The 22,609-nt window shown below is 36.1% G+C and overlaps 4 protein-coding genes across 8 annotated transcripts; 2 read left to right on the top strand and 2 right to left on the bottom strand.

Moving 5' to 3' along the window:
* Window positions 1–3: 3 nt before the first annotated feature.
* LOC117911864 (phosphatidylinositol N-acetylglucosaminyltransferase subunit C) lies at window positions 4–3,782 on the bottom strand. 4 transcript variants are annotated; one of them, XM_034826307.1, is made up of 5 exons: window positions 3,640–3,782; window positions 3,222–3,298; window positions 1,458–1,607; window positions 1,177–1,252; window positions 4–1,048 (listed from the first exon to the last, which is right to left on the bottom strand). In XM_034826307.1, the coding sequence occupies exon 5, from the start codon at window positions 982–984 to the stop codon at window positions 73–75; it is 912 nt and encodes a 303-aa protein (XP_034682198.1). In that variant the 5' UTR covers window positions 985–1,048; window positions 1,177–1,252; window positions 1,458–1,607; window positions 3,222–3,298; window positions 3,640–3,782; the 3' UTR covers window positions 4–72. The 4 variants fall into 4 exon arrangements, with proteins under 4 accessions (XP_034682198.1, XP_034682205.1, XP_034682182.1 ...); XM_034826314.1 differs by lacking the exon at window positions 3,222–3,298 and adding an exon at window positions 2,055–2,183; XM_034826291.1 differs by lacking the exon at window positions 3,222–3,298.
* Window positions 3,783–4,585: 803 nt separating this feature from the next.
* On the top strand, window positions 4,586–11,226 carry LOC117911848 (protein SUPPRESSOR OF FRI 4). Of its 2 annotated transcripts, none has more exons than XM_034826273.1 (7): window positions 4,586–4,894; window positions 5,744–5,844; window positions 6,646–6,772; window positions 7,810–8,234; window positions 9,829–9,983; window positions 10,081–10,134; window positions 10,827–11,226. In XM_034826273.1, exons 1-7 carry the CDS (start codon window positions 4,701–4,703, stop codon window positions 10,896–10,898), a joined length of 1,128 nt encoding a protein of 375 aa, XP_034682164.1. In that variant the 5' UTR covers window positions 4,586–4,700; the 3' UTR covers window positions 10,899–11,226. The 2 variants fall into 2 exon arrangements, with proteins under 2 accessions (XP_034682164.1, XP_034682171.1); XM_034826280.1 differs by having other exon boundaries at window positions 4,715–4,894; window positions 5,727–5,844.
* A 1,232-nt stretch (window positions 11,227–12,458) lies between these two features.
* On the top strand, window positions 12,459–19,738 carry LOC117924524 (GTP-binding protein ERG). Its single transcript, XM_034843160.1, has 8 exons — window positions 12,459–13,045; window positions 13,882–13,971; window positions 14,721–14,866; window positions 16,170–16,328; window positions 16,486–16,552; window positions 18,087–18,194; window positions 18,353–18,492; window positions 19,182–19,738. Exons 1-8 carry the CDS (start codon window positions 12,569–12,571, stop codon window positions 19,264–19,266), a joined length of 1,272 nt encoding a protein of 423 aa, XP_034699051.1. The 5' UTR covers window positions 12,459–12,568; the 3' UTR covers window positions 19,267–19,738.
* An 810-nt stretch (window positions 19,739–20,548) lies between these two features.
* LOC117922776 (protein UNUSUAL FLORAL ORGANS) lies at window positions 20,549–22,287 on the bottom strand. The gene has a single exon (XM_034840995.1). The coding sequence runs from the start codon at window positions 22,043–22,045 to the stop codon at window positions 20,735–20,737; it is 1,311 nt and encodes a 436-aa protein (XP_034696886.1). The 5' UTR covers window positions 22,046–22,287; the 3' UTR covers window positions 20,549–20,734.
* Between the last annotated feature and the right edge of the window lie 322 nt (window positions 22,288–22,609).

The raw sequence follows: 22,609 nt of genomic DNA, 5'->3' as shown, positions 1-22,609 counted from the left end.
GAATATGAATAAATCGATTTCTCATTCATTTTCAAGGTTTCCAACCAATACAGAAAATGGACACAAAGAATCTCATTCTGTAATGTCAAAACAGAGCTTAGCCTCATCCCAGGGGCCATTGATCTCAAACTTGTATTCCTGAATCCTTATAAGCCAGTAAGGACAGACCACGGTCACAAAAACCAACAGACCCAGCAGCAGCACAAAAAGTAGCCGATGCAGCATGTAAACGAAGGCCAGTGTCAAGACCATCAACCCGAAAGAGAACCAGAGGTGTAACTGGAAGGAGTATTTCTTAATACAGTATGTGACGAGTGGAGCAAAGAGGAAGACTTGCAAGGAGAATAGCATGATCGCGAAAACTTGTATTCTTGATGGGAGGCGAGAAGCAATAAAAACTGAAGCTACTACAGAAGCATTCAAAGAGATGCAGCTAGTCAAGTTTGGATTCTTCAAAGCCCCAGGAGCTCTTATGGTGGACCCAGAGTAGTCGTGCAGGAAGAGATGGAGTATGAGAAGTGAAACCGTTACTGCCCAAATGGAGTCTGAGCTGATGGACCTTGTAAGAGTTTGGTAGATGGGTGCCAAAACATATAATCCAGTTGTGAAAAATGAGATGTTGATGAAATAGTGGAAGAGAAGATTGAGAGACATCATCTCAGCAGTTAGGATGAGAACTAAGAATCCCAGGCCAAGAAGGCTTACATCCAGAAGCAAAAGGGTATTTTCATTAAGGGTTGATCTGAGGGTACAGGTCCAAACCAAGACGACAAGAGCAACAATGCATAGATATTGAGAGATGGAAACTGAGTCTTGCATCACCTTGAGCATGCTGCGTTTAACAACATTGGTATTCATGACCATAGCTTCAAGGAATGTTTCATCAGTGTGGTTGTCATCAAACCCAGGTTGCATCCCTCCATATGCCACTTTCCTCCATCTAGGTCTGGTTGGTGATGGATTTTCATTGATGCTAGAATCCATGTCAATTCCACCTCTCTATTGAGAGATGTCCTCAATAGTGAAACTAATGTTGCATAAGCCAATCCTGCAAGAAAATTCATCTATGATTGTGAAGAAAACACTTTGAATTCAAAAGAAAGCCGTTCAAATATGCAAGTTTAAAAAAATCTTATTTTAGTTTTTAAGGGAAAACAAAATAGCAAGCTTACAAACCTTTAAAACTTTGAGGAAACCAACTTAAACAAAACGTCTAACCCAATAGTAAAGCTCATGTTGCAGTGTACTAATCCTACAAGAAAAGACATCTATGAGTGATGAAGAAAACACTTCAAAATCAAAAGAAACTTGTTCAAGAATGCCATCTTCCAAACATTTGAAATTTTGAAAAAACCAACTTAGATGGAAACCCAAATCGTAATTCTTGCAGAAAAAAAGCCTAATTCCCAAATCCATGATAAAAGAAAATGATCTCAACAAGAAGGAAGAAAACTAACCCTGGGTTGCATCCTTCCATACACTACTTTCCTCCATCTCAGCATGGCTGGTGATAGGTTCCCTTTGATGCTAGAATCCTCAACAATTCCACTGCTCTATAGAAATTTGTCAACAATAGTAGAACTCACTCATGCTGTGTTAAACCAATCCTGCAAGAAAAGACATTTATTATTGATTACGAAAACACTTAAAAATCAAAAGAAATCTGTTCAAATATGCAGTTTTGATAAAAAAAAAAAACCCTAATTCCCATATCTAGGATAAAGAAAGTGACCTCAACAAGAGCAACGAAAACTAACCCCTTTTTACTATGATAAATTTATTACAACAATAAAAAATAAAAATAAAAACCTTTAAATTAGCAATTCAACATTATTGTCCTTACATAATTATCATATTTATTCTTATTCATACTTATCATATTTATTCTTATTGTATATAATTAAGAAAACATAGTTCAAAACTAATAACTTGACAAAACCTAAACCCAAAAAAAAAAGAACAAAGAAAAATGTAACAATTTTATTAAATATTTCCAAATGTTAAAAAACATTAAATTTATTACAACAGCAGAAGTGTAGAAAATGACAAATTACTTAAATGCTTGAAAAAGCTCATTTGCAATTTAGTCTCAAAGTTGTTGCATGGACACTTGATTAGACGTTGCAAAAAAGCTTGATGTCTGATTCGGATTTACAGTGTAGTTTTCCAATACAACCTCTTTGCTGCCATATTCAGAAAGTGATATATTAATAGCTGAGATCTGTTGAAGAAAATTTTGAATGAAAAAAACATAAATACAAACTATCTTCTCATATACATACATACATGCATATTCAGAACAAGGAAATGTGCTTGCAGTTCATCTTGGGAATCATATGATGCGCAATTTTGTTATATGAAAAAAAAAAATTCATTATCAAATTAACAAAAACCACATTGTGAACCTATCAAAATTCTAATTCTGTATTTGTAGCCAAGAAAATGTAGGCAGAGAAATGGAACTAAAACTGTGACTCTTAATTTTTGCTACTCAAGAAAACAAAAACCTCTACATAAGTGAGTCTAATACAATTATTGGTGCCTTTTCTTTCTAAATATTGACCTACAAGATTTTATTTTCTAGAAAGCAACACATGAAGAGTATAAAACTCAAATTAATAGTTTTATTTTCATTTCTTCTACTTCCTCAGCAACCAACCAAGCGGGTAAATCAAATTCCCAAACAATTAAGAATCTGGATCAAGATAAAAAAAATCAAGAAATACAAGGAAACCAAATTTCCCAATTATATACATGAAGCAGAAACCCCAATGTTCGAGATTTCAAAACCTTACTGTAAAATCACTTGGAAACTAAAATCCACACGACCAAACATCAAAGCAGTGACCGATAATGCAGAGGAACAGTTTATCATATTGCCGGAAACTATACATCAAATAAATTTATTCATCAAAACCAGGACATAATCAAAATATTAGGGGCAAAAGGTAGGGCTGATTAATCTGAACATTAACCAACTTTCTTTAACATAATTCAACATTTCAACGTGTCTTCTTGCTAACAACTTTTAGAATTCAGATATCTTGACTTCAAGCCAAAACATGTATTTGGAATTCTACGTTTCACTGAAACACACTATGCAGTAATCATAATCAACATTCAAGAGTCAGAATCATTTACAGCAATAGCTGCAACTTAACAAACCCATCACTGAAAACCAGAATTTAGGACAACCCAATCTCAGGAGACTTCCCTCTCACCTTTCACAAGGATTTCTGCAAAACACCCACAAAATTCACCACTCGAGGAAAACGAAAAGCTTCCCAAGAAAATTTACCTTGAAAACCAAAATTTCCAGAACAACAAATCATCAGTGACAAAATCCCAGATAAAAATCTAGAATTTCCAGACTGAGATATAAACAAAACACACACACACACAGAAAACAGTGAAATCCAGAGGAACATAAGTTATTAGCACGAAGCATACGTCGTGCAAAAGAAGAAATTCAAAGAAAGCCCGAACTCCCATGACTACCAAACTCCCCAAAAATTAAACCCATCTCCATAAAACCAAAACTCAAATTGAATGCATAGAAGATCCAACTAAAATGCAAAACAAATCACAGATCAGACAAATTCAAGACGGAGAAAGAGTGAAGCAGGGAGAGAAAGGTACTTTTAAAAACCCCAAATATGGGAGAGAACGAAGAACCGACTTGCTTTCGTGCTCGGGAGCAGAGGCCGGCGATGAAACGGGCGATGGGGACGAGAGCAAGCGAGCAGGCGAGAGGAGGTGGCCAATAGACGAGAAACCGTCATTTTCTCTTCACTTTTTGTCTGATAAAAGACAAATATTTACACTCTTTTTCAGTTTTCCATATAAAAAAAATAAAATAATAATAATAATAAACTTAAAAAGTAAAAAATAAAAAATAAAAAAAATCGGTTGATGATTTTGATAAATTACAAATATTTTGATTTGAAATAATATCCTATTATTCGATCTAAATATCTTATTAGCTTTTATATATAACAGTTTTTAAATATATTTTAATTTATTTCTATTTCTCTTTTGTTTGAAAATAATTAAGTATTATTAAAAACAATTTTAAATAATTCTCAAAAATTAATTTTTTAAAATTAGTTATCAACAAACAAAGCATATGGTTCTTTGATAACTATTTAAAAAACAATATATATATATTTTTTTAAAATATAAATAATTTTTTACTTTCAAAAATAAATTATTTTTGATAATTTCTCCTGCGAATAAAATATTTTTAGAATGAATTGAGATTTTTTTTTTTTTTGAAGCTTTTTTATAGTGTTTTTAAAAATAATTTGAAAAATAGATAATAGGTTAAAAAAATTTGTATTATCTATTAGTGTAGAAATAATCCTAAAAAACATTTTTAATATTTGAGTTTCAATCAAAATTTATTAAAATTGTTTTTAAAAACCAATTTTGGGAAATTGTTTTTAAGACATTATGAAAAAAATGTCCTTAATGTTTTTTTTTTTATAATAATTTTATAAAAAAAAAATCAAATAAAAATTGAACTTATTATACTTTTGGTCTTGAAAAGGAATAATAATGAAGTGAGCCTGCTATGTGAGATGACGTTATTGGACGAGGGAGAAATACAAGACGGAGAGGGAGAGGGAGAGAGAGAGAATCCAGAAAGAGAAAAAAAGAGCGAAAAACCCTAGGAGCTAGGGTTCGTTGCGAGATCGGAAATGGGGAAGAAGAAGAAGAGAGTGGCAGCAAAGGTGTGGTGCTACTACTGCGATCGTGAATTCGAGGACGAGAAGATACTGGTACAGCACCAGAAGGCCAAGCACTTCAAATGCCATGTCTGTCACAAGAAGCTCTCCACCGCCGGTGGCATGGTCATCCACGTCCTCCAGGTCCACAAAGAGACCGTTTCCAAGTACTCTCTCAAACCTTTCTTCTTCCTAAATTATACATATGTATACCGCTTGTTCTTGTGATGGTTGACCTTGGAATTTGTGGTTTTCGGGGATTGTGAGCGGATCTTCTAATGGTTGGTCTTAGAATTTGTGATCTTCTGGCATTGTTTTTGTTTTTGTTTCGGCGGATGTTTTTTTCCCCAACTCGTTGGCTTTGTTGGGGAATTTTTGTTTGAATTTCACCGGACTGTACTGGAAAATACCCATGGAGATTAGTGGAGCTGGGAAAATTTATCCTGGGTACTATTTTCTGCTGAAACGAGCAGCATTTTAAGCATATGATAAGATAGGGCAATTACATTCACAAAGAAATATAAATGGTCATTACAATTCGATAGGAGAGATCAAAATAAGGGTCACTGAAATGAAAAAGATAAATACAGGAGTAAATCAATAATTCTGAAATGGGTTGTTGTGCATTTCAGCAATATGCACATTTTTAATTGTGTGTTTTTTTGAGGCAGGCTGCTCACCCATGGTTCCCACTTATTGATCTTCCATGGGGTTCTGGTTGGTTTTGTATAAGTACTAGAAATTTTCGTTAGAGAGCTGTATTGAAATGTATATTGTATGACGAAAAATCCCAGAGCCACCACTTGAGTATGCAAGCTCAATTCCTACAGAAATCTGGAACGTGAATACTTATGAGTTGAGTAATACAAGAACACCAGAAAGTTCACATATTTGTTAATCTGTCAATATGAAAAGGGATATTGGCACTTGTTCTAATGTCCTTTTTAATGCTATACTGTTTCTCATAATGATGTTTTCATTTGTACTAATTCTCTGTAGATACAACTCCTTTACAGGGTTCCCAATGCAAAACCTGGCCGCGAGTCAACCGAAATTGAAATATATGGAATGGAAGGAATCCCACATGAAATCTTAGCAGCTCATTATGGAGAGGAAGGTAGTACTCCTTACAAATCTGTGGCTCCTTTAATTACATTTTTTGGTGTGTGTTTGTATGCATGCTTGTGCACAAACATGTGCCAATTGAGATTTCATTCTTAGTCCTGTCTTTCTATTTAGATTGCATTCTTTCCACTTAATGGAATTTCAAAATGTTTAGGACTTCAACACTCTGATTTGCTTAGTGTCTTCTTGTTGTTGCTGTTATGTGCATATCTGTGTGTGTTTTTCTCCTTTCAAATGTTATTTTCATTACTACCCATGGCATAGTTCTGAAAGGGTTCTGAGGCTTCAACCTGGAGAGAAAACACCTTCAGGCACAAATTCAAAGCTTAAGCAATGTAGAGCTCCCAACCTGAGGTGTCAGTAGCTAATTAAATATTTGCCTGATGATTTCATGAGCTGCATCCCCCCTTTTAGGTGCTTTTTAACAAACTTTTAATTTTCATATTCAAAGAAAGATTAGAGTTTTCTGACTGTTTAAGTCTTTTAGCTAAAAAAATATGTGCCTCATATACAATAGCAATACAATCCAATGTGAATAGGTGGTTGGATGTGACTTGTGAGTTTCTTGTGGTTTTTTATTGGCACTGTTTAACACATCATTTTGTTTGCATATCAAAAAAAATATCAATGTTGAAGGAAGAATCATGATCGTCAAAATAAGTTTGATACTTTGATTTGTCTAGAACTTAAATTTCTTGCGATGTTAAAAGTTTGAAGATGTTGCTTGTGCAAAATTATGGTAGAAAACATGTAAATTTGTTTTACATTCCAACAAATATCAAGCCTCTTGCAGATGAAGATGTCCCATCAAAATTGGCTAAAGTGGAGATCCCAAGTTCACAACTTGGTGGTGGTGCAGTACCTGGAACTTTAGGAATTGGAGTTCCTCCTCAACCAGCATTAGGTGCAATGCCACCAGTGTATGTTTTCAGAATTTTATTTTAAGATCTTTCTGCTCACATTTATGCTACATGGTGTTTGGAAAAAGTAGATCAAGGAAAAAAAATTGTAGAAAACCTTCACTGTTATTGTGTTCTGCACGATGAGAAAAATTGATTTCCATTGTTTTTGGTTATCAATTTTTCTACTATTACAACTAATTTGATGGCATTTATGTAACCTATGCTGATTAGCACAGACGGCATTTGTCTTATGGAGTGCATGTGTTTGGTTGTTACATTCATGAGAATGAACATCTCATCCAACAACATCAATTTGCTTAGTTTTTCTCCTTTTCTGATAGGTTCATATGACATTGGAATTGCCCACATGTCAATATGGGTATATATGTGTTTTGTTATTGTATTTGAGGGCTTGCTTATGGATTAGCTTTGAAAAATTTGAACTTAGCAGTCATACCTTTGAAATTATTGAGCCCTTGAGGCGAAACAAAAGAGCTTTTGAGAATGAGGAAGAGTCCGGTCAAGGACTAAAATATGCTTTCCTTTGTAACCTATGAGATTGGTCTAGGTTGTTTTTAATTTTTGGTCCTTCTTCGGTTGTAGATTTTGTGAATTGGGTGGGTTCCTTTTGAGGGGGGCATAGTTTTTTGTTGGTCCCTTTCCTTTCCTTTGCCCTTTTAAGCGTTTGTTGTATACTTCTTGTGTATTTTAGAGGGCTGTTTGGCGCTTTTTTGTGTATAATACACTTTGGTTTGCTCATCCAAAAAAAAAATAATTGAGCCCTTGAGGCTTGGCCCATCAAGTGATAAAGAGTTGTGGTGGATTTATGGGAGTTTCTACGTTCAAGTCCTAATGAAGAAAAAAAATCCCTATCAGAAAATTATCTTTGAAATAATTGAGTTCTTTTGCATTGGGAAATTGTGGCTATATATCTCAATTTTTTAATTGATGTGCTTGTAATTTTTGTCAGAAAAACTAGAATATAACATTTGCACTGTCAAAGCAACATATACACTCATTGCTTACTGGAAGTTTTTGATTGTTGTTTGACACAGTTACAATCCTGCATTAGCAGTGCCTCCTCCTGGTTGGCCAGTTCCTGCTCGTCCCCAGCCTTGGTACTCTCAGCACCCAGCAGTCTCTATTCCTCCTGCTCCATTGGGGATGACACAACAGCCTTTGTTTCCAATACAACCTGTCAAGCCTCCTCTTCCATCCACTATGTCTTCTGCTCTTCAACCATCATTGCAAATAACTCCTCCTGGGCTTCCCATACCTTCACCTTCTGCTCCTTTACCTCAACCCTTGTTCCCTGTCGGTGTTAATAACAATTTACCTACTAAAAATTCACCATTTTCTACACCTATGCTTTCAACAAGTATTCCATTAAGCTCTCAAGCAGAACTTAATAGCTCAATTGAAGCACATTCCAGCACTAACAGTTCTCTTGCAAGTAGCTACAGTGCCCCAAGCATTCAAGGTTTGAATTTTTCTCCTCCTCTTTGATAGCTTTAAATAGGTTTTTTAAATTTGGATTTGTTTCAAACTTTTTCCTGGTTGAATTTGAAGATGTCTTACTACTTCAAAAAATTTCAAAACTTGAAAATCTATTGAAAATTTTCAGATGGATTGAAATTTAAAATCTTTTAGAATCATTCATTTTATGTGCTAATGTTTATTGGCTTAGAAATGATGCTAAGAGTTACCATTCTTAAGTCACCCTGTATTTGTTACAATGACTGGCTTGAATTAGGGGTATTATACTCATTTTTTGATTGATCATACAAACAACATAGGTGCCTTCCCAATGGATTCTTTTGTGCCAACAATTCGATTTTCTGAATTTAACTAAATTATAATGCTTTATGTTATTGATTTTGAAGGGGATAGGTTTTATGCATCCATTTTGGTGTTCTCTTTATAAAGGTTACATGACACACCGAGTTTCATTTACTCTGCTTTCTCCTTTTCTCGAATCTTTTTTTCCCCCTTTTGAGTTAGTTTATTTTTGTGGTCCTTGAAAATTTACTGTGGTTTGTATTCTATCAATAAGTACTTTGTGTGCCATAGCTGTTGAACTGCCATTCTGCATATATTAAATTAAAATGTAAAAAACTGTATTGAGTGATGAAGCATTGATTTTTCTTCTCTCTCCCTTTCCCCTTCTGGCCTTCCCTAGGTATCTTTGTCAGATGGTTAACGTCTCAAAACAGCCAATGCATCTGTTGAGTGAAGCATTGCCTTGGTTCTTGCACTGAATTTCCCAAATAGCCCCTCATGGTCACTGCAACTTATAAAACACTAAGGACAAAAGAGTACACACTCTAAATGGTTAAGTACCCTTGCTGTTTAGTTGATGTCTCAAAACACTAAGGACAAAAGAGTATACACTCTATTAAGTAAGGCTCTGCTTTGGTTTTTGCACTGAAATCCTGATATAGCCCCCTTATACATTGCAACTTGTACAACACTAGGTTGGTAGGTTCAAAAGAATGCACACTCTAAACAGTACTTTCTGGCCTTTCCTATGCACCCTTATCATTTAGTTGATGCCTCAAAACGGTCAGTACCTCTGTTGAGTGAAGCCCTATCTTGATTCTTGCACTGAAATCCCAAAACAGCCCCTTAAGGTCATTTGCAATTTGTAAAACACTATGGATGAAAGAATACACACTAAACACCTGCATGTCCTCTGTCCACCACTTTCACTAAACAAATATGTTTCCTCCTATTCCTCTGGAATAAATTATTGCAGGTGCATAGGATGTGGCACTACTAGTAATAATTCTGTGGAACTGTTTTGAATATTAACTAGTACTTTGGTATCAGTTTGGGTGTGCCCGGTAGCACAAATGAGGATCCCAATTGGTTTACTTTGTGTTTACTTTGGGGTTCAAAAAATTATAACCATGGGATACTGTCTTTTAAATACTGAAGAGTAGCTTATATGTTATGGTGCCTGCAGCTAGGCATGCCCAATAATACAGTTGCCATTCGCAAGTCATTTTGTTTATAGTTTAGTTGACTGTAATAAATTTCAATTTTAGTTTTATTTTTTATTTTATTTATTGTAGGTGGGCCATCAATCAACTCACATTCTTATGCTTCTGGTCCAAATACTGGTGGTCCTTCAATTGGGCCACCTCCTGTCATTGCAAATAAAGTTCCTGCTACTCAGCCAGCCGGCAACGAGGTGTATTTGGTTTGGGATGATGAGGCAATGTCCATGGTCAGTTGTTTCTGAATGCAACTCCATGCTGTCTTTTTGTAATGCAGCTGTGGTTATATGTTATTTTATATTTTGGTATGGTTTAAAATATTTGCAGGAGGAAAGAAGAATGTCATTAATGAAGTACCAGGTGCATGATGAAACTAGCCAGGTAAGTTGTAACTACTTCTGTAATATAATTCATTCAACTGGATATGGAGTTGCTTCCAACCAGATGGGTAGGCTTTATATTTTGTATTTTTCATATTCAATTGTTTCTGCATGTTACATGTTTCAAGTGGTATTCCAAAAAATGCACAAATTTTCTTTTTCCTCTGTATTAAAAAAGAAATACTATGAATTTTGGAGAACATGCAATTAATCATCTTCCTACTTCCAAGCCAATTGGTTAGAGGGCATGCTGTTTTGTTTTTAATTGCCATTCTCCAATTTGCAAGCATTTTCACCCAACTTGTGGTCATCAAAAGATTTGAAGTAGGTATTTACATTATCTCTGCTGTAATTAGTAATTACATTTCTGACAAGCTTGCTGCAATCAACTTCGAGGATTCTCCAACCTAGCATCTTACTCGGTTAAGAAGAGAGTGTATGTATTTGCTCTTCCAAAATTTAAATTCATTTCTTGTTATTCATTCTCCCTATGCTTGATTCTGAAGCGTGGGGGTTTGGGTGGAACGAGAATATACCAACAGATATTTGCCCATTTCTAGCATCATTATTATTTAATTTATGATCCAACAGTGAATTCAGGCCTGGCCCAGGTCAGCTTCTTTCACAAAATCTATTGCATAGAGCCAAAGTATATAATGTTCCTTAATTTTCAATTGTGGTTCCATATTTCAGATGAGCTCAATTGATGCAGCCATAGATAGAAGGATACTGGAGAGCAGGCTTGCTGGCCGAATGGCATTTTAGATCTGTGGCGATCATATCTCTGTATCATCAACATCTGGAATGTAGTTTGCACTTGCAAGTGAGTGCTTGTCTTCTTAATCCTTGCTTGTCTTCTTTGCAAGAAAGGCTTAGGAGAGAGCAATTCTTTTGACAATGGGCTGAGGGGTCTCAGAAAAAAGTAGACAAATTCTTTGTATGTTCTTTAAATTTGTTTTTTCAGATGTCATTGTAACTTTACAGAACATGGTTTTGAGGTGTTCTGACATTTCAAGTGGTGTAGTTGCTTCTAGGTATACCATTAAGACTTTGGGAATCTTTTGGTGTACATTAATTTGTTTCCTCACTGCTCTATCCCTCTTTCCTTTTTTCCTTTTCCTTTGGTTGCCAATGTGGATTTGAAAAAACTATGAAATTTCATATGTTTGAAAATTGTACAAATAATTTCATTTTGATCTTTTTATCCTTGATGTGAGCTATGAATTAAAAAATTATTAAAGGGAATTTTGTTTTTTTTTTTTTAAAAAAAAGTTGTTTTTCATATTTCTAAAATATGAAAAGCAGTTGAGGTTTTTGAAATTTTATTCTTAAAACAGATGAGGTTTTTGATAATTATTTTTAAAGACACCCTCAAACATGTCCTTAACCTTTTGCTTTTCTGCAACAATTAATAAGAATTTTCCAGTGTCTTTGTAATTTATTTAAATTTGATATAACGACTGTAGTTTTTTTTTTTTCTTCTTTTTTTAAACATTTTGCTCATCATATGTTAAATATGCTTATCCAAGTGCCTCCTTTTCTTGACTTTTATTACACAAGTGAAAACATTTGGTAAATTATTAACATAAGATTTGTTTTTAAAATATAATATTTTTAAAAAACATTAGTTTAATTGTTTTGAGTTTTTACTTGATTTCCTAGAAACTGTTTTAGAAATTTTTGAAAACACAAAAACATTAAAACAAATTATTTTTTAAAAATTATTTTCAAAAATTGGAAAGTATAGAAATATAAATAATTATTACTATAGATGTTTGAAAAAATAAAATATGAATCTCTATTAGTTTATTTTTCAAAATAATCACTTTATAAACTAAGAGACTTTGTAAAACAAATATTTTAATATCACTTTAAAAAAAATTTGGAATCCATTTAAATTAAAAAAAATGTTGTAAAACAAACTCTAATGTTTGACCAAATTTTTAAATATAAAAAAATATTTTAAACAAAAATAGTGTCAAATACGCTTTTAAAGAATCTAAATAATCGCTCGAGGTAGTTATTAATATTTGATAGATGATTGTTCTTAAAAATCATATATTTTGTTATTTAAAATTAGTTTGATAGTATTTTTATTTAAATTAGTGTAAAAAATGTTTAGAAGATAATCACTTGTGCAAATTATTTCATCTCCTATTTTTATTTATTTATTTATAATGAAATAGAGTATACATAATTGAAAATTGTTTGTTCTGTGTATTATAAAACACATTTTCTTTTCTTTTTTTTTTTCTTTTTTTTTTTATTATGTAAAATCCCTAACGAAAACCCTTAAAACCCCAAAATTTCAAAATTGCCAAACAGATCCCTCACTGCTATGCCCTAAAACCCTGAATTCATAGCAAAACCCTTCTCTCGTTTCCTATCTCTGCCAGTGCACATATGCTTGATTCTGAGATTTGTAGGAGGCTGAGATGAAAGCTTTGAGGGGTTTGAGAGCCCTCACAACCCTCTCTTCCAAAACCCAGAAACCCCACCTCACTTCCAATCTTCTCTATCGCTTCTACGCCGCCCAACCTCAGCAACAAGACCACTCCACAACCACCAACTCCCTCGAAGACCACGAAGACGATGACGCCGTTTTCGACAGTTCCCAATTCGCATTACCCAACATGGGTACGTCCCCGGTCCCCGATCAACCCACTTGGGACCGGGAGTACAGGGCTAAGGTTGACCGTACCATCTTCGGCGAGGAGACCCAGAAGCAGAAGGCCGAAGAAGACGAGAGGAAACGCCGGGCCATTGTGCTTGCGAAGGCTCTGCTTGAAGCGGCTTTGCAGAAGCCCGACGAAGAAGACGATATGCCGGTGAAGGAAGAGGACCAGAGGTCGTTGTCGGTCGGAATAATTGGAGCTCCCAATGCCGGAAAATCTTCACTGACCAATCACGTGGTTTGTTTTGTTTTCCAATGAGTGATGGGTTTTTTCTAGTTAATAATTGGTAATTTCTTAGTTGCCCAATTCATTTTGAAATGGTAGAAAGGACAAAGGCAATTTATATTGACGGCTTGTGTTTTGATTTTGTCTAATATGTTGGTAACTTTTGTTGCTGAAGCAATTGAATTATGAATATGGGCTAAAGATACGATTACCAAGAGTTTCTACATAGATTAGACAGTATACAGAGTTGAATGAAAATAAAGGAATCACGTAGGATGTAGCCAATCCCGAGTATATAACTAGTTTGGATCAATGATTTGTTGAATTCAGTTAGTATGATTGAGATGGGGGAAATCTAGTTAATTCCTGGAAAGTCTACTACGATGGGGTAGATGAGGTAGGAACTGCAGATAAAGTAATAATTGTGCACTGAATGGCCTCTACATCTCGGGTTTCTGTTGTCACCCTCAACCTCAAAGTTTTGTTGTCTTAAGAATTGCTGTTACTTGGAACCAAACACAATTGAAAAATGCTGTTTTCGGCTGACAAGAGTATTTCTGGACAGCTGAAAAGCTGTGCCAATTAGGATATGGTTACTTAGGAAAGCTCATTGTCATGAAAAACATTTTAATCAGGCAATTTGGTATGGAATGCTTTAGTTTTAATAATCCGGCTAAACATCTAATAACTTTATACACACATGTAGATAAGTGAAGCGCAGAGTACATGTGCAACCACACTCATTAACATGTAGGTGCATGTTGCAAAATCAAATGTGTAATGTTACACTATTTATTGGATCAACCTTTTTTAACCATCATTTGTCCCATGTTTGCATGTGGATACAGGTTGGGACAAAGGTTGCTGCTGTTTCACGGAAGACAAACACTACTACTCATGAAGTGTTAGGAGTAATGACCAAGGGGAACACCCAAATTGTATGATTTTTCTTTTGGTTCATAAATAAGTTTATTTGTTTTATGTAATTCTAGATTATGTAACATTTTTTACAACTTATATTAAATAAGGTGGAAAAGAACGCAGTTGTTATCCCTTTTAGCTTCCTGGCTATTTTAATCGCCATGGTAATTTTTTGGAAAAATGCTTAAGCTTATACAAGTTAAATGCAATAAAAAGAAAAGAAAACTAAGAAAAAAGGCAAAATGCAGCAAGGTATTCCATTCGTCGATGCCTACCCATCTCCACTAGTTGTAAAATAATCTGCAGTAAGTTCTACCATCATCTCCTCACTTGTAAAATAATCCTAGTCAACTTCCACCCTGGGCTTTCTTCCCTCTCAAATGTTCTGTTTCATTTTTTACATTAAACCCCATGCCAAACAAGGAGGTATCCTCCCTGTTTTCCTCCTTAAAAGAAGCTTACCATGCCAGTTCAATAATATTTGGTGTAAAATTGAAAGCACCCAAGACTACCCTTTCAATTTATCTAAAAAGGTTTTTTATTTTGTATCTCTGGTTATATATACTGATAAGTAATAAGTTTACTATGTTAAATTGTATCTTGTTAAAAAAGCTTTATATTTTTTCACTCTCACAAGCACAAGTCTCTGGTGTTCCCATTCCATTTCTCTGCTTTCCTTATGATAAAATAGATATCTCATCAAGTAATATGTAATTGTATCATGGTGTTGTTGTGTATAACCTTTGCACTAATTTGTTGTACACAGTGTTTCTTTGATACCCCAGGACTTATGTTAAAGAGCAGTGGATACCCTCATAGTGATATGAGGGCTCGTGTGGAAAGTGCTTGGAGTTCAGTTGGTCTCTATGATGTACTCATAGTAATCTTTGATGTTCATCGGCATCTTAGCAGGTCAGTGAAGCTCCACCCGCACACAACCAATTTGATTTTGTGCAGCCAATTTCTATATTTTTTTCTTTTTTAGATACAAGCCACAATTTTTCAAGTGAGACATATGAAACCAAAGAAAAGACTGTCAAAGGTGCAACTTAAAACAATACCAAAAAAAAAAAAAGACAGCCACTAATAGGTACATAATTTCCCTTAAAGTCTGCCAGTATAAAAGCTCCTCACTTAGCCAAAGAATCTGCTCAACAGTTTGCTGAGTGACGTACCAACAAAAGGAGCAGTCTAAACCAGAATGTGAATAAAAGACCCTGCAAAGCAAACAATCCATTTTTAAGGGCACTCTTTTCCTCTGGGAGGACCATGAAATGACTGGCTGAGTTGTCCTCTAACAAAACACTACAGCCTAAAGAAACTGCTTGAACCAGGCTTTTAAACAATCCTAGCTCCCCAGCCTTAATAACTGGACCTGATTTAGCATTCTTGGAGAAATCTCAAACCTCTGCACCCCTATGATCATGGACTATGCCACCATTATCTGTCATCCTTGAGTTACCCAATCAACAACCATTGAAGTTAAGTTTCCGGCACCTTGTCATGGGAGGAGGTGGGATCCCACTCAATGCAGACCTGCACAGTCCTCTTCCTTGACAGTAGGCGAATTTTCCTTCCAACTTGGTCAGACTCAATGGTGACCCATGGAATTTTGAGGATACTAATACCAATAAAGATGGAAAGAAGTAAACTAGACTCTAGCAGCCTCCATCTATCCTAAAATATTCTGACATTCCTCTCTAGCTAGATCACTGAAAATGGAGAGTGTGGGCAGGCACCAGGGCACCCTGCTCCTAGCATTGCCTCCAAAGTCACAGTAGCAAAGTACTAACATATCTATCACTTTACTAGGAGGAGCCTTAGCAAAACGAGCAATTTAAAAAAGTCTGTCACAGTACCATTGCTCCTGGATAATGATGGAAAAGATGATCTACTGGTTCTCCCCTGCCCAAGCATATCAAGCATTGGTCAGGCTAAGTGTTGTACAAAAGCCCTGTCCTTTGCAACATTTATAGGTGTTTACCTTCTTATTACCCTCTAGTGATGCAAAAGCTTTGATCTTAGATGGAGATTTGGATTTCCAAAGTTTGGTTAATGGCAAAAATAGATTCAATTAATTCTAACAATGCTAGAAAGAATCAATGAATGGAAAATACTGCACTGGGGGTCAATAAATGACCAAACCCTGATGATAGGGAAAGATGGTGCATATAAACATGTAAGATTGATCCTTTTGATTCTTTCATTCTTACAGGCCTGATTCAAGGGTGGTAAGATTGATTGAAAGAATGGGAGCACAAGCACACCCAAAACAGAAGCGGGTGTTGTGTATGAATAAGGTTGATTTGGTTGAAAAGAAGAAAGATTTGTTGAAGGTTGCTGAGGAATTCAAAGATCTTCCTGGGTATGAAAGGTAGGGTTTTTCCTTTTTGATTGTGGGTCATGGATGCTGAAGATAGTCTATCATTCCTTGTATATCAATAAATATAGAAAGGATGCCAAACTAAAGTGGCAAATACAGTATACCGGAAATAGTCTATCATTCCTTGTTTTAATTTTCCATTTTGCAGGTATTTCATGATCTCAGGATTAAAGGGTTCTGGAGTAAAAGACCTTACTCAATTTTTGATGGAGCAGGCATGTTCCCTCTTAAAGATACCTCTGTCTTTGTTTACCCATTCGAAGTCATATCTTTTTATGTGGCATTAGAGAAAAATGTTCTTTCTGAATATTTTATTTCATGATGTGTTTCTTAGTGAATGTTATATTGCTGATGATAAGAATATTGAAGACAAACATATTTTGCAGTTTATGATTATGCTGTTAACAGAAAAATACTTTTTTCTTTATTTGTGTTTCATTTGATTAATTTTTATATTTTCCAGGTAAGCAAATGAGCATTTTGTTTAAAACAACTACAAATAGCATATGCTAAACAAAGTTGAATCTTGAATACAATAAACTCTTCCTTACTATGTTATTTAATTTGATCTCCTCAATGGTGGATTTTTCTTGGCCCATCAATATAGTGTAAGGATTAGAGAGGAAACGAGGGTGCCATGAGATGGATGGATTCTTAGGAGTGGGGTGTCAGTCTTGAGTTATAACTTGTTATAAAAGCAAGATTAGGCAGTGGAGATGGGCACTTCACCAGAAAGGTGTGGATTCTTTGAGCCCTAACCAAGGTTGCATTCTCAAATGGGAGGTTGGCTTGGCAATGATTTTTAATGTTGATTAACTGGGTATTTTGGAAGGAAAGGAACTGTAGAGCACTTGGAAATGAGGAGCAATCCAAGACTAAGTTGATATGGTTGTTCCTTAGCAGTTTGTTAGCTTGGCTTGGGATGTGCATAAAAGAAGACTCAATGCCATTTATTTTGTAGACTGGTTAGGAACATGTTTGAGACAGAGTGGTTTTTTGTCTGTCTTTTGTGGATTTGCTGCTTAGTGCCTGTTGTACATGGCCCACATATTTCTTTGCTTATAATATTTAAAAAAAAAAAAATCATTGATTAACTGGGAGAAGAGGTTTTTCTTTTCATTCCTAATCGGTGTTGCATCTGCAAAAGGGATAAGAAGACAGTTAATCACCTCTGATGCATTAGTGACGTTGCCTGGAAGTTATGGTTGTTAGTCTTTGCCATCTCTGGGGTCCATTGGTGTTGCTGGACTGAGTTAGAGACCTGCTGCTAGGGTGGCAGGGATAGTTCATGGGCAAGAGGAGAAAACATGTTTTCGTGTATGGTTTCATATAGTGTTATGTGGTGTGTCTAGAAGAGCAGTAGACAAAGCTCTGAATGGTTGGAGCTTCTGAACCACAGAATAAAATCCTTTCTTTTTAATTCTTGATTCTGTTGGTGTGATGAGGAGTGTAGGAGGTGTGAGCATGGATTTTTTAGGTGGTTTGAGTTGTAGACAATGTTGGATATGATTCTAAGATTTTCTGCTTGCTTTATTTTTTTATTTTTTGTGTTCATGTGTGCGTCTAGGAGAGAGGGAATAGGTTTTGTATACTTGACGTTTACTGTGTTTTGTGCCCATGTTCCCACTCCATTTAATGCATTTTATTTACCTATGAAGAAAAAGGTTTTTGCGATTACCGGCTTTGTTCTTGTACTTTTTGCTAGGTAATGCACCTAATTCTGGCTCTTCAATGGTTTTTTATGCTTAGGCAGTTAAAAGGCCTTGGGATGAAGATCCATTCACCATGAGTGAAGAAGTTATGAAGAATATATCATTAGAAGTTGTCAGAGAAAGGTTGTTAGATCACGTGCATCAGGTAATGCTTGAATTCTTCTATTTATTTACTGTAAATGTATGATATACTTGGGTCAGAAGATATATCCGTCTGTCTATGTATTTACACAGAGATGCATATGTAGCAGTGTGAATAAATAGTGAGATTTAAACTGGGACAATGAATTCTGTTCGTTTCAGGAAATTCCGTATGGTATAGACCATCGCTTGATAGACTGGAAGGAGTTAAGAGATGGCTCTCTTAGGATTGAGCAACATTTGATCACTCCCAAACAGAGCCAGCGCAAGATTCTTGTGGGAAAGAAAGGCTCTAAAATAGGGTAATGACCTTCTAGAGCATGGATTACTGTGGTCTTGAGTTCATCATTTTGGTAAATGCAATATGATAATGTGAAGAATGTAGTGGTTGTGTTCTCTCTCTCTTTCTCACTTTCTCTCTCTGTCGTACGCACACACCAAAAGAAAAAATTATGGTAATGATAGACTTTATTATGGTATTATTACAATAAAGGTCTTTTGTAAAATCCTAATATTTACTTGTGTATATTTGATGGATCCCATAGAGACCCCTAATAGTGATTGTCAGCCTTGATGTATCCTATTGTTTGGCATCTGATTTATAGATAAAAATATATGTTTGATTATCAGAAGCTGCTGATAAAATTGAGGAATTGGTCTTGTTTGTGAATTTCACAAAGAATTTCCAGGACATATTGTGCTAGTGCACATGGACTTGAACACCCAAACCTTAATATGGAGGAGCCCAACCGAAATTAGAGCACCTTTACATGGGATTTTCTCTATAGATGTGTCCTAGCCAAACCCAGAAATTGTGTATTGTGTCCAAGTTCACTTGCACTACTTTATTTCTAGTTTCAAGGAAACCTTGTATTGATGCATTTGGTATTCCACTTGCAATCATAGGCCCATGCTTATTATAAGAGCACATATACTTGCACCATTATTTAATGTGACCTTATGGAGAAATAAATGCTTTTTGTTTACACAGGAGAATCGGCATTGAAGCTAATGAAGAGCTTCGGTCCATTTTCAAGAGGGATGTGCATCTCATCCTCCAGGTCAGAGTTAAATGATACTAACAGATGAACTTGATATCAGGAATTGTACCTGTCCCCTACATCATGCATGTATACGTCGAGAGAGGCCTGACGTGTGTGCTTGTGCTGTGGTGTTCTCTGATGATTTAACATCTTGAGGATCAGATGGAACTGGGCTTTTAAGTCAGAATGTACATTAGCTTGGATGTGGGAAATCAAGATATGGCAAAGTAGGTGGGTAACTCTTGAAATCAGAAGACCCCCTCATGGCTGGGATGATCCCTGTTGTTGCTTTTATGGTATGTCAATTTTGCGGCAAAGATGGGACTACCTGGCACCGTTTTCTTTTTCCTTTTTTTTTTCTTCCGTTCTCTTTTTGATAAACATGATATTTCTTATTTTGCAAGTGATTGTATCTTTTGAACTTTTTTCTAATGCGACCTCAGGATGCAGTTTCAATATTCTCTTCTCTCCTGATTCTCAGCAAGTCAAGGGTTATTTGCTTTTAGCTGGAGCTTTTAAGGTTTTGCAGTCTTTGCCCATGTTGCTTGGACCATATCTGCTAGACAAGTCTTTCTAGTCCACTGAAAAATCCCATTTGTAAAATACTACCTGAAAAGAGGAAATTAGTGCCTTCTTAACAAATGTTTCAGAAATAGTTGTCCAAAAATTAGTTTTTAAGAATAGTTTTTAAAACAAAATTTTGTTTGAAAAAAAAAAAAGAAAGTTAAGATGACTAAAAACTTGTTTAAAAAATCACTATATTTCAAAATGATCTTTTTTAAAATAGTTTTAATAGAGAAATTGCCATGTGTTTTAAGTTAGAAAACTTTTTCTTGCTTTAAAGAATAATTAAAAAAAAAACTCTAAGCAAGGTCTTGTGACTTGAACACTTTCTTCATGAAATGAGACTACCACCAAGAGAAAACGCTCAAAAGGTTCCTTACATATTTTCAATTTTTTTATTTAAAAAATTTTCTATTTCTACATATCCCCTATACAAATGCTATGTATAAGAATTGGATTTTCATAACCTCACTAGAATACTTCAGGATAGTCTACTTTCTCTCATCCATGTGTGATGTTCTCTATACTTTTGACCATATCATGACAAAGGCTTGACTTTTGAGTAAGAGTGTTGATTGTTTTCATGTGCCTGAAAATTAGCTAACAATAATTTGGGTTATTTTAACACACACCCAAGAAAGAAAAAAACACACGAAGGATAGAAAATCAATGTGGAAAGCCAGAGAAGCAAAGAATCAGGTTGTCATTGGAGACATTAGGAGCATGGAATCGAGTATATATGCAAGGATAATGAAGTGAATGCTAAAAAGTGATACTCATTTAACAGAACAGATTAGACCCACTACAATAAAAGTACTTCAAAGCAGTCTCTCAACATCTTGATAAAAGTCATGCTACAACTGGTACATTCACTACTTGGAAAAGGTTAGCAAAAGCATCAATACCACTGCATCCCATCCCAGATTGTAAGATCCTACTATCCATTAAAAGGCTGAAAGGGAAGTGTGAGCTGATCAAGGAGGGTGGTCACTGGCGTGGCAAGCCTAGGCTCATATGCAAAGCCGTGCAACTCACAACTTTCTCCACTGCTACTGCTGCTGCCGCCGCTCCCACTAAGGAAAGGACATGGAGGAATCCATTGCCAGGTCTTTCCATAGATGTTAAACAGCAATGCCTTGTCTGAACCTCGAATCATAATGGCAATGAACTCTCCATGACCTACACAGTCAAACCCTTGGCTGCCTTCAACCTCTGCAAATTGAAGGTAGAGTTGCTGTGGCATTCTCTCAATCTCCACCCATGTTGTTCCACAAGCTTGCAAACCCCAAATCCTCAAGCTTTTTGGCACGTTAAGCTTGCTCTTCTCCACTGTTGCAACTAGAATGAGCCTCCCTCTGCTCTCCACCAAGCTTGGGGACCGGAGAAATCTTCTCATTGGAGCTTGAATCTTCCACCAATTGTTGGCTGCTATGTCATATGCCAAAACACTGAATGGGCTGTAGTTCATGCAGTAGAATCTCCCTTGGACGTGAACCATTCGCCCTGATTCGAGGCTGCAGAGCCTTGGTAGAGAAGAAGTGGTGCCCCATATTGAATAGAACCCACCCCCATCAATGTGAAAGCTTTCTGTGGTCAGATTCTTGACCGCATATGGAGAAATCAAGTCATCTCCAGCAACAGCTACGTCTATGGATGAGGGAGTGACTGTTAAGCCGATGGACGGGAAGAGACGGGGTCTCAGGGTGGGTGGCAATTGGGATAGAGACCCAACAAGTGGGTTGCAGAGGAATAGACTCTTGGGACCGGCCTCATCAGAGACCCAACAGATTAAGCCACCAGAGGAAGAAGCTGGAGAGAACCCAGATGGGATCAGAGAGAAGGAAAGACGATACCATGAATTGGAGTAAGGATCAAAGAGGTATCCTTCACAATTGGCTCTATCACTGCCACCACCACTGTTCCTATAGATGTAGCTCTTGAGGCTTTTGTGCTTGAAGAACAGGAACCAATGGCGGCGTGGGGATATTTGCAGATACAATTCAAGAAAGCTGCTGGAAAATAAGAGTCCATACCATCTCTTACACACTGCTCTGGCTCGAAAAAAGGCTGGAGGTGGGAGGAAGGCAATCACCCGATCGATCAGCCTCTGTGGGAGCTTACTCCATATCCTACTGTCCATCCAGGAATTAATATTTGTATTGGCAGCAGTACCACTACTGGTACTACCACCACTACTAGTGAAAGAGTAAGACATGGGCAAGGTTATGGGAGTGTTAAAAGCATCCATGGGGAAGAATTTGGTTGGTTTTGGAATCAATATCACTAAAGCTCATCTGGGTTTCGGTTTCTCAGAAAAAAGAGTGATTAGGGTTTCACTGTGATTGGTGACGGTTTAGAAAACTGATGTTCTCATTGTTTTTTCTCAGTAGAAGTGAAAGCAAAGAGGAGGTGCATGGGAGAAGACGGGGAATAGAAGAAAGTACAGCTAAGTCGGAAGAAAATTAAGCTACTAAAACCCATGAGAGCTAGGGTTGGTAGCCTTTTTTTTCAGTCTTTTTTTTCTTTGATTATTTTGGGTGGGGGGGACAAGTGTTTATATAGGATATGGGTTTAGTCTCTTTTTCCCATTTGCCTTTTGGTGTCTTTGTTCTTTCCTCTGGTGAGAGATTGGCAGTGAATTTGATGGATCCATCTATCATTTCAGTGTTTTCTTGTCAAGGCCGAGGAGGAAGGAAGGACATGTTGCAGAGAAGACTGAAAGAAGTGCAACTCACAGAAAGACAAAGAGAGCAAGCAGTAAAGTGTCCTTCCACTGATTATTCACACGACACTACGCATGAATCTGACTCCA

The sequence above is a fragment of the Vitis riparia genome, chromosome 1, assembly GCF_004353265.1.
Source record: "Vitis riparia cultivar Riparia Gloire de Montpellier isolate 1030 chromosome 1, EGFV_Vit.rip_1.0, whole genome shotgun sequence".
NCBI classification, from domain to species: Eukaryota; Viridiplantae; Streptophyta; class Magnoliopsida; order Vitales; family Vitaceae; genus Vitis; species Vitis riparia.
The sequence above is the reverse complement of the archived record's forward strand: the minus strand, read 5'-3'. Positions and strand labels throughout refer to the sequence as shown.

Coding starts and splice junctions, on each gene's coding strand:
- LOC117924524 (XM_034843160.1), top strand. CDS start 12,569: ATGAAAGCTTTGAGGGGTTTGAGAGCCCTCACAACCCTCTCTTCCAAA. Junction 16,329..16,485: donor GATCTTCCTGGGTATGAAAG/GTAGGGTTTTTC, acceptor TCCATTTTGCAG/GTATTTCATGATCTCAGGAT. Junction 18,493..19,181: donor AAGAAAGGCTCTAAAATAGG/GTAATGACCTTC, acceptor TTGTTTACACAG/GAGAATCGGCATTGAAGCTA.
- LOC117922776 (XM_034840995.1), bottom strand. CDS start 22,045: ATGGATGCTTTTAACACTCCCATAACCTTGCCCATGTCTTACTCTTTC.
- LOC117911848 (XM_034826273.1), top strand. CDS start 4,701: ATGGGGAAGAAGAAGAAGAGAGTGGCAGCAAAGGTGTGGTGCTACTAC. Junction 5,845..6,645: donor AGCTCATTATGGAGAGGAAG/GTAGTACTCCTT, acceptor AGCCTCTTGCAG/ATGAAGATGTCCCATCAAAA. Junction 9,984..10,080: donor ATGATGAGGCAATGTCCATG/GTCAGTTGTTTC, acceptor AAATATTTGCAG/GAGGAAAGAAGAATGTCATT.
- LOC117911864 (XM_034826307.1), bottom strand. CDS start 984: ATGGATTCTAGCATCAATGAAAATCCATCACCAACCAGACCTAGATGG.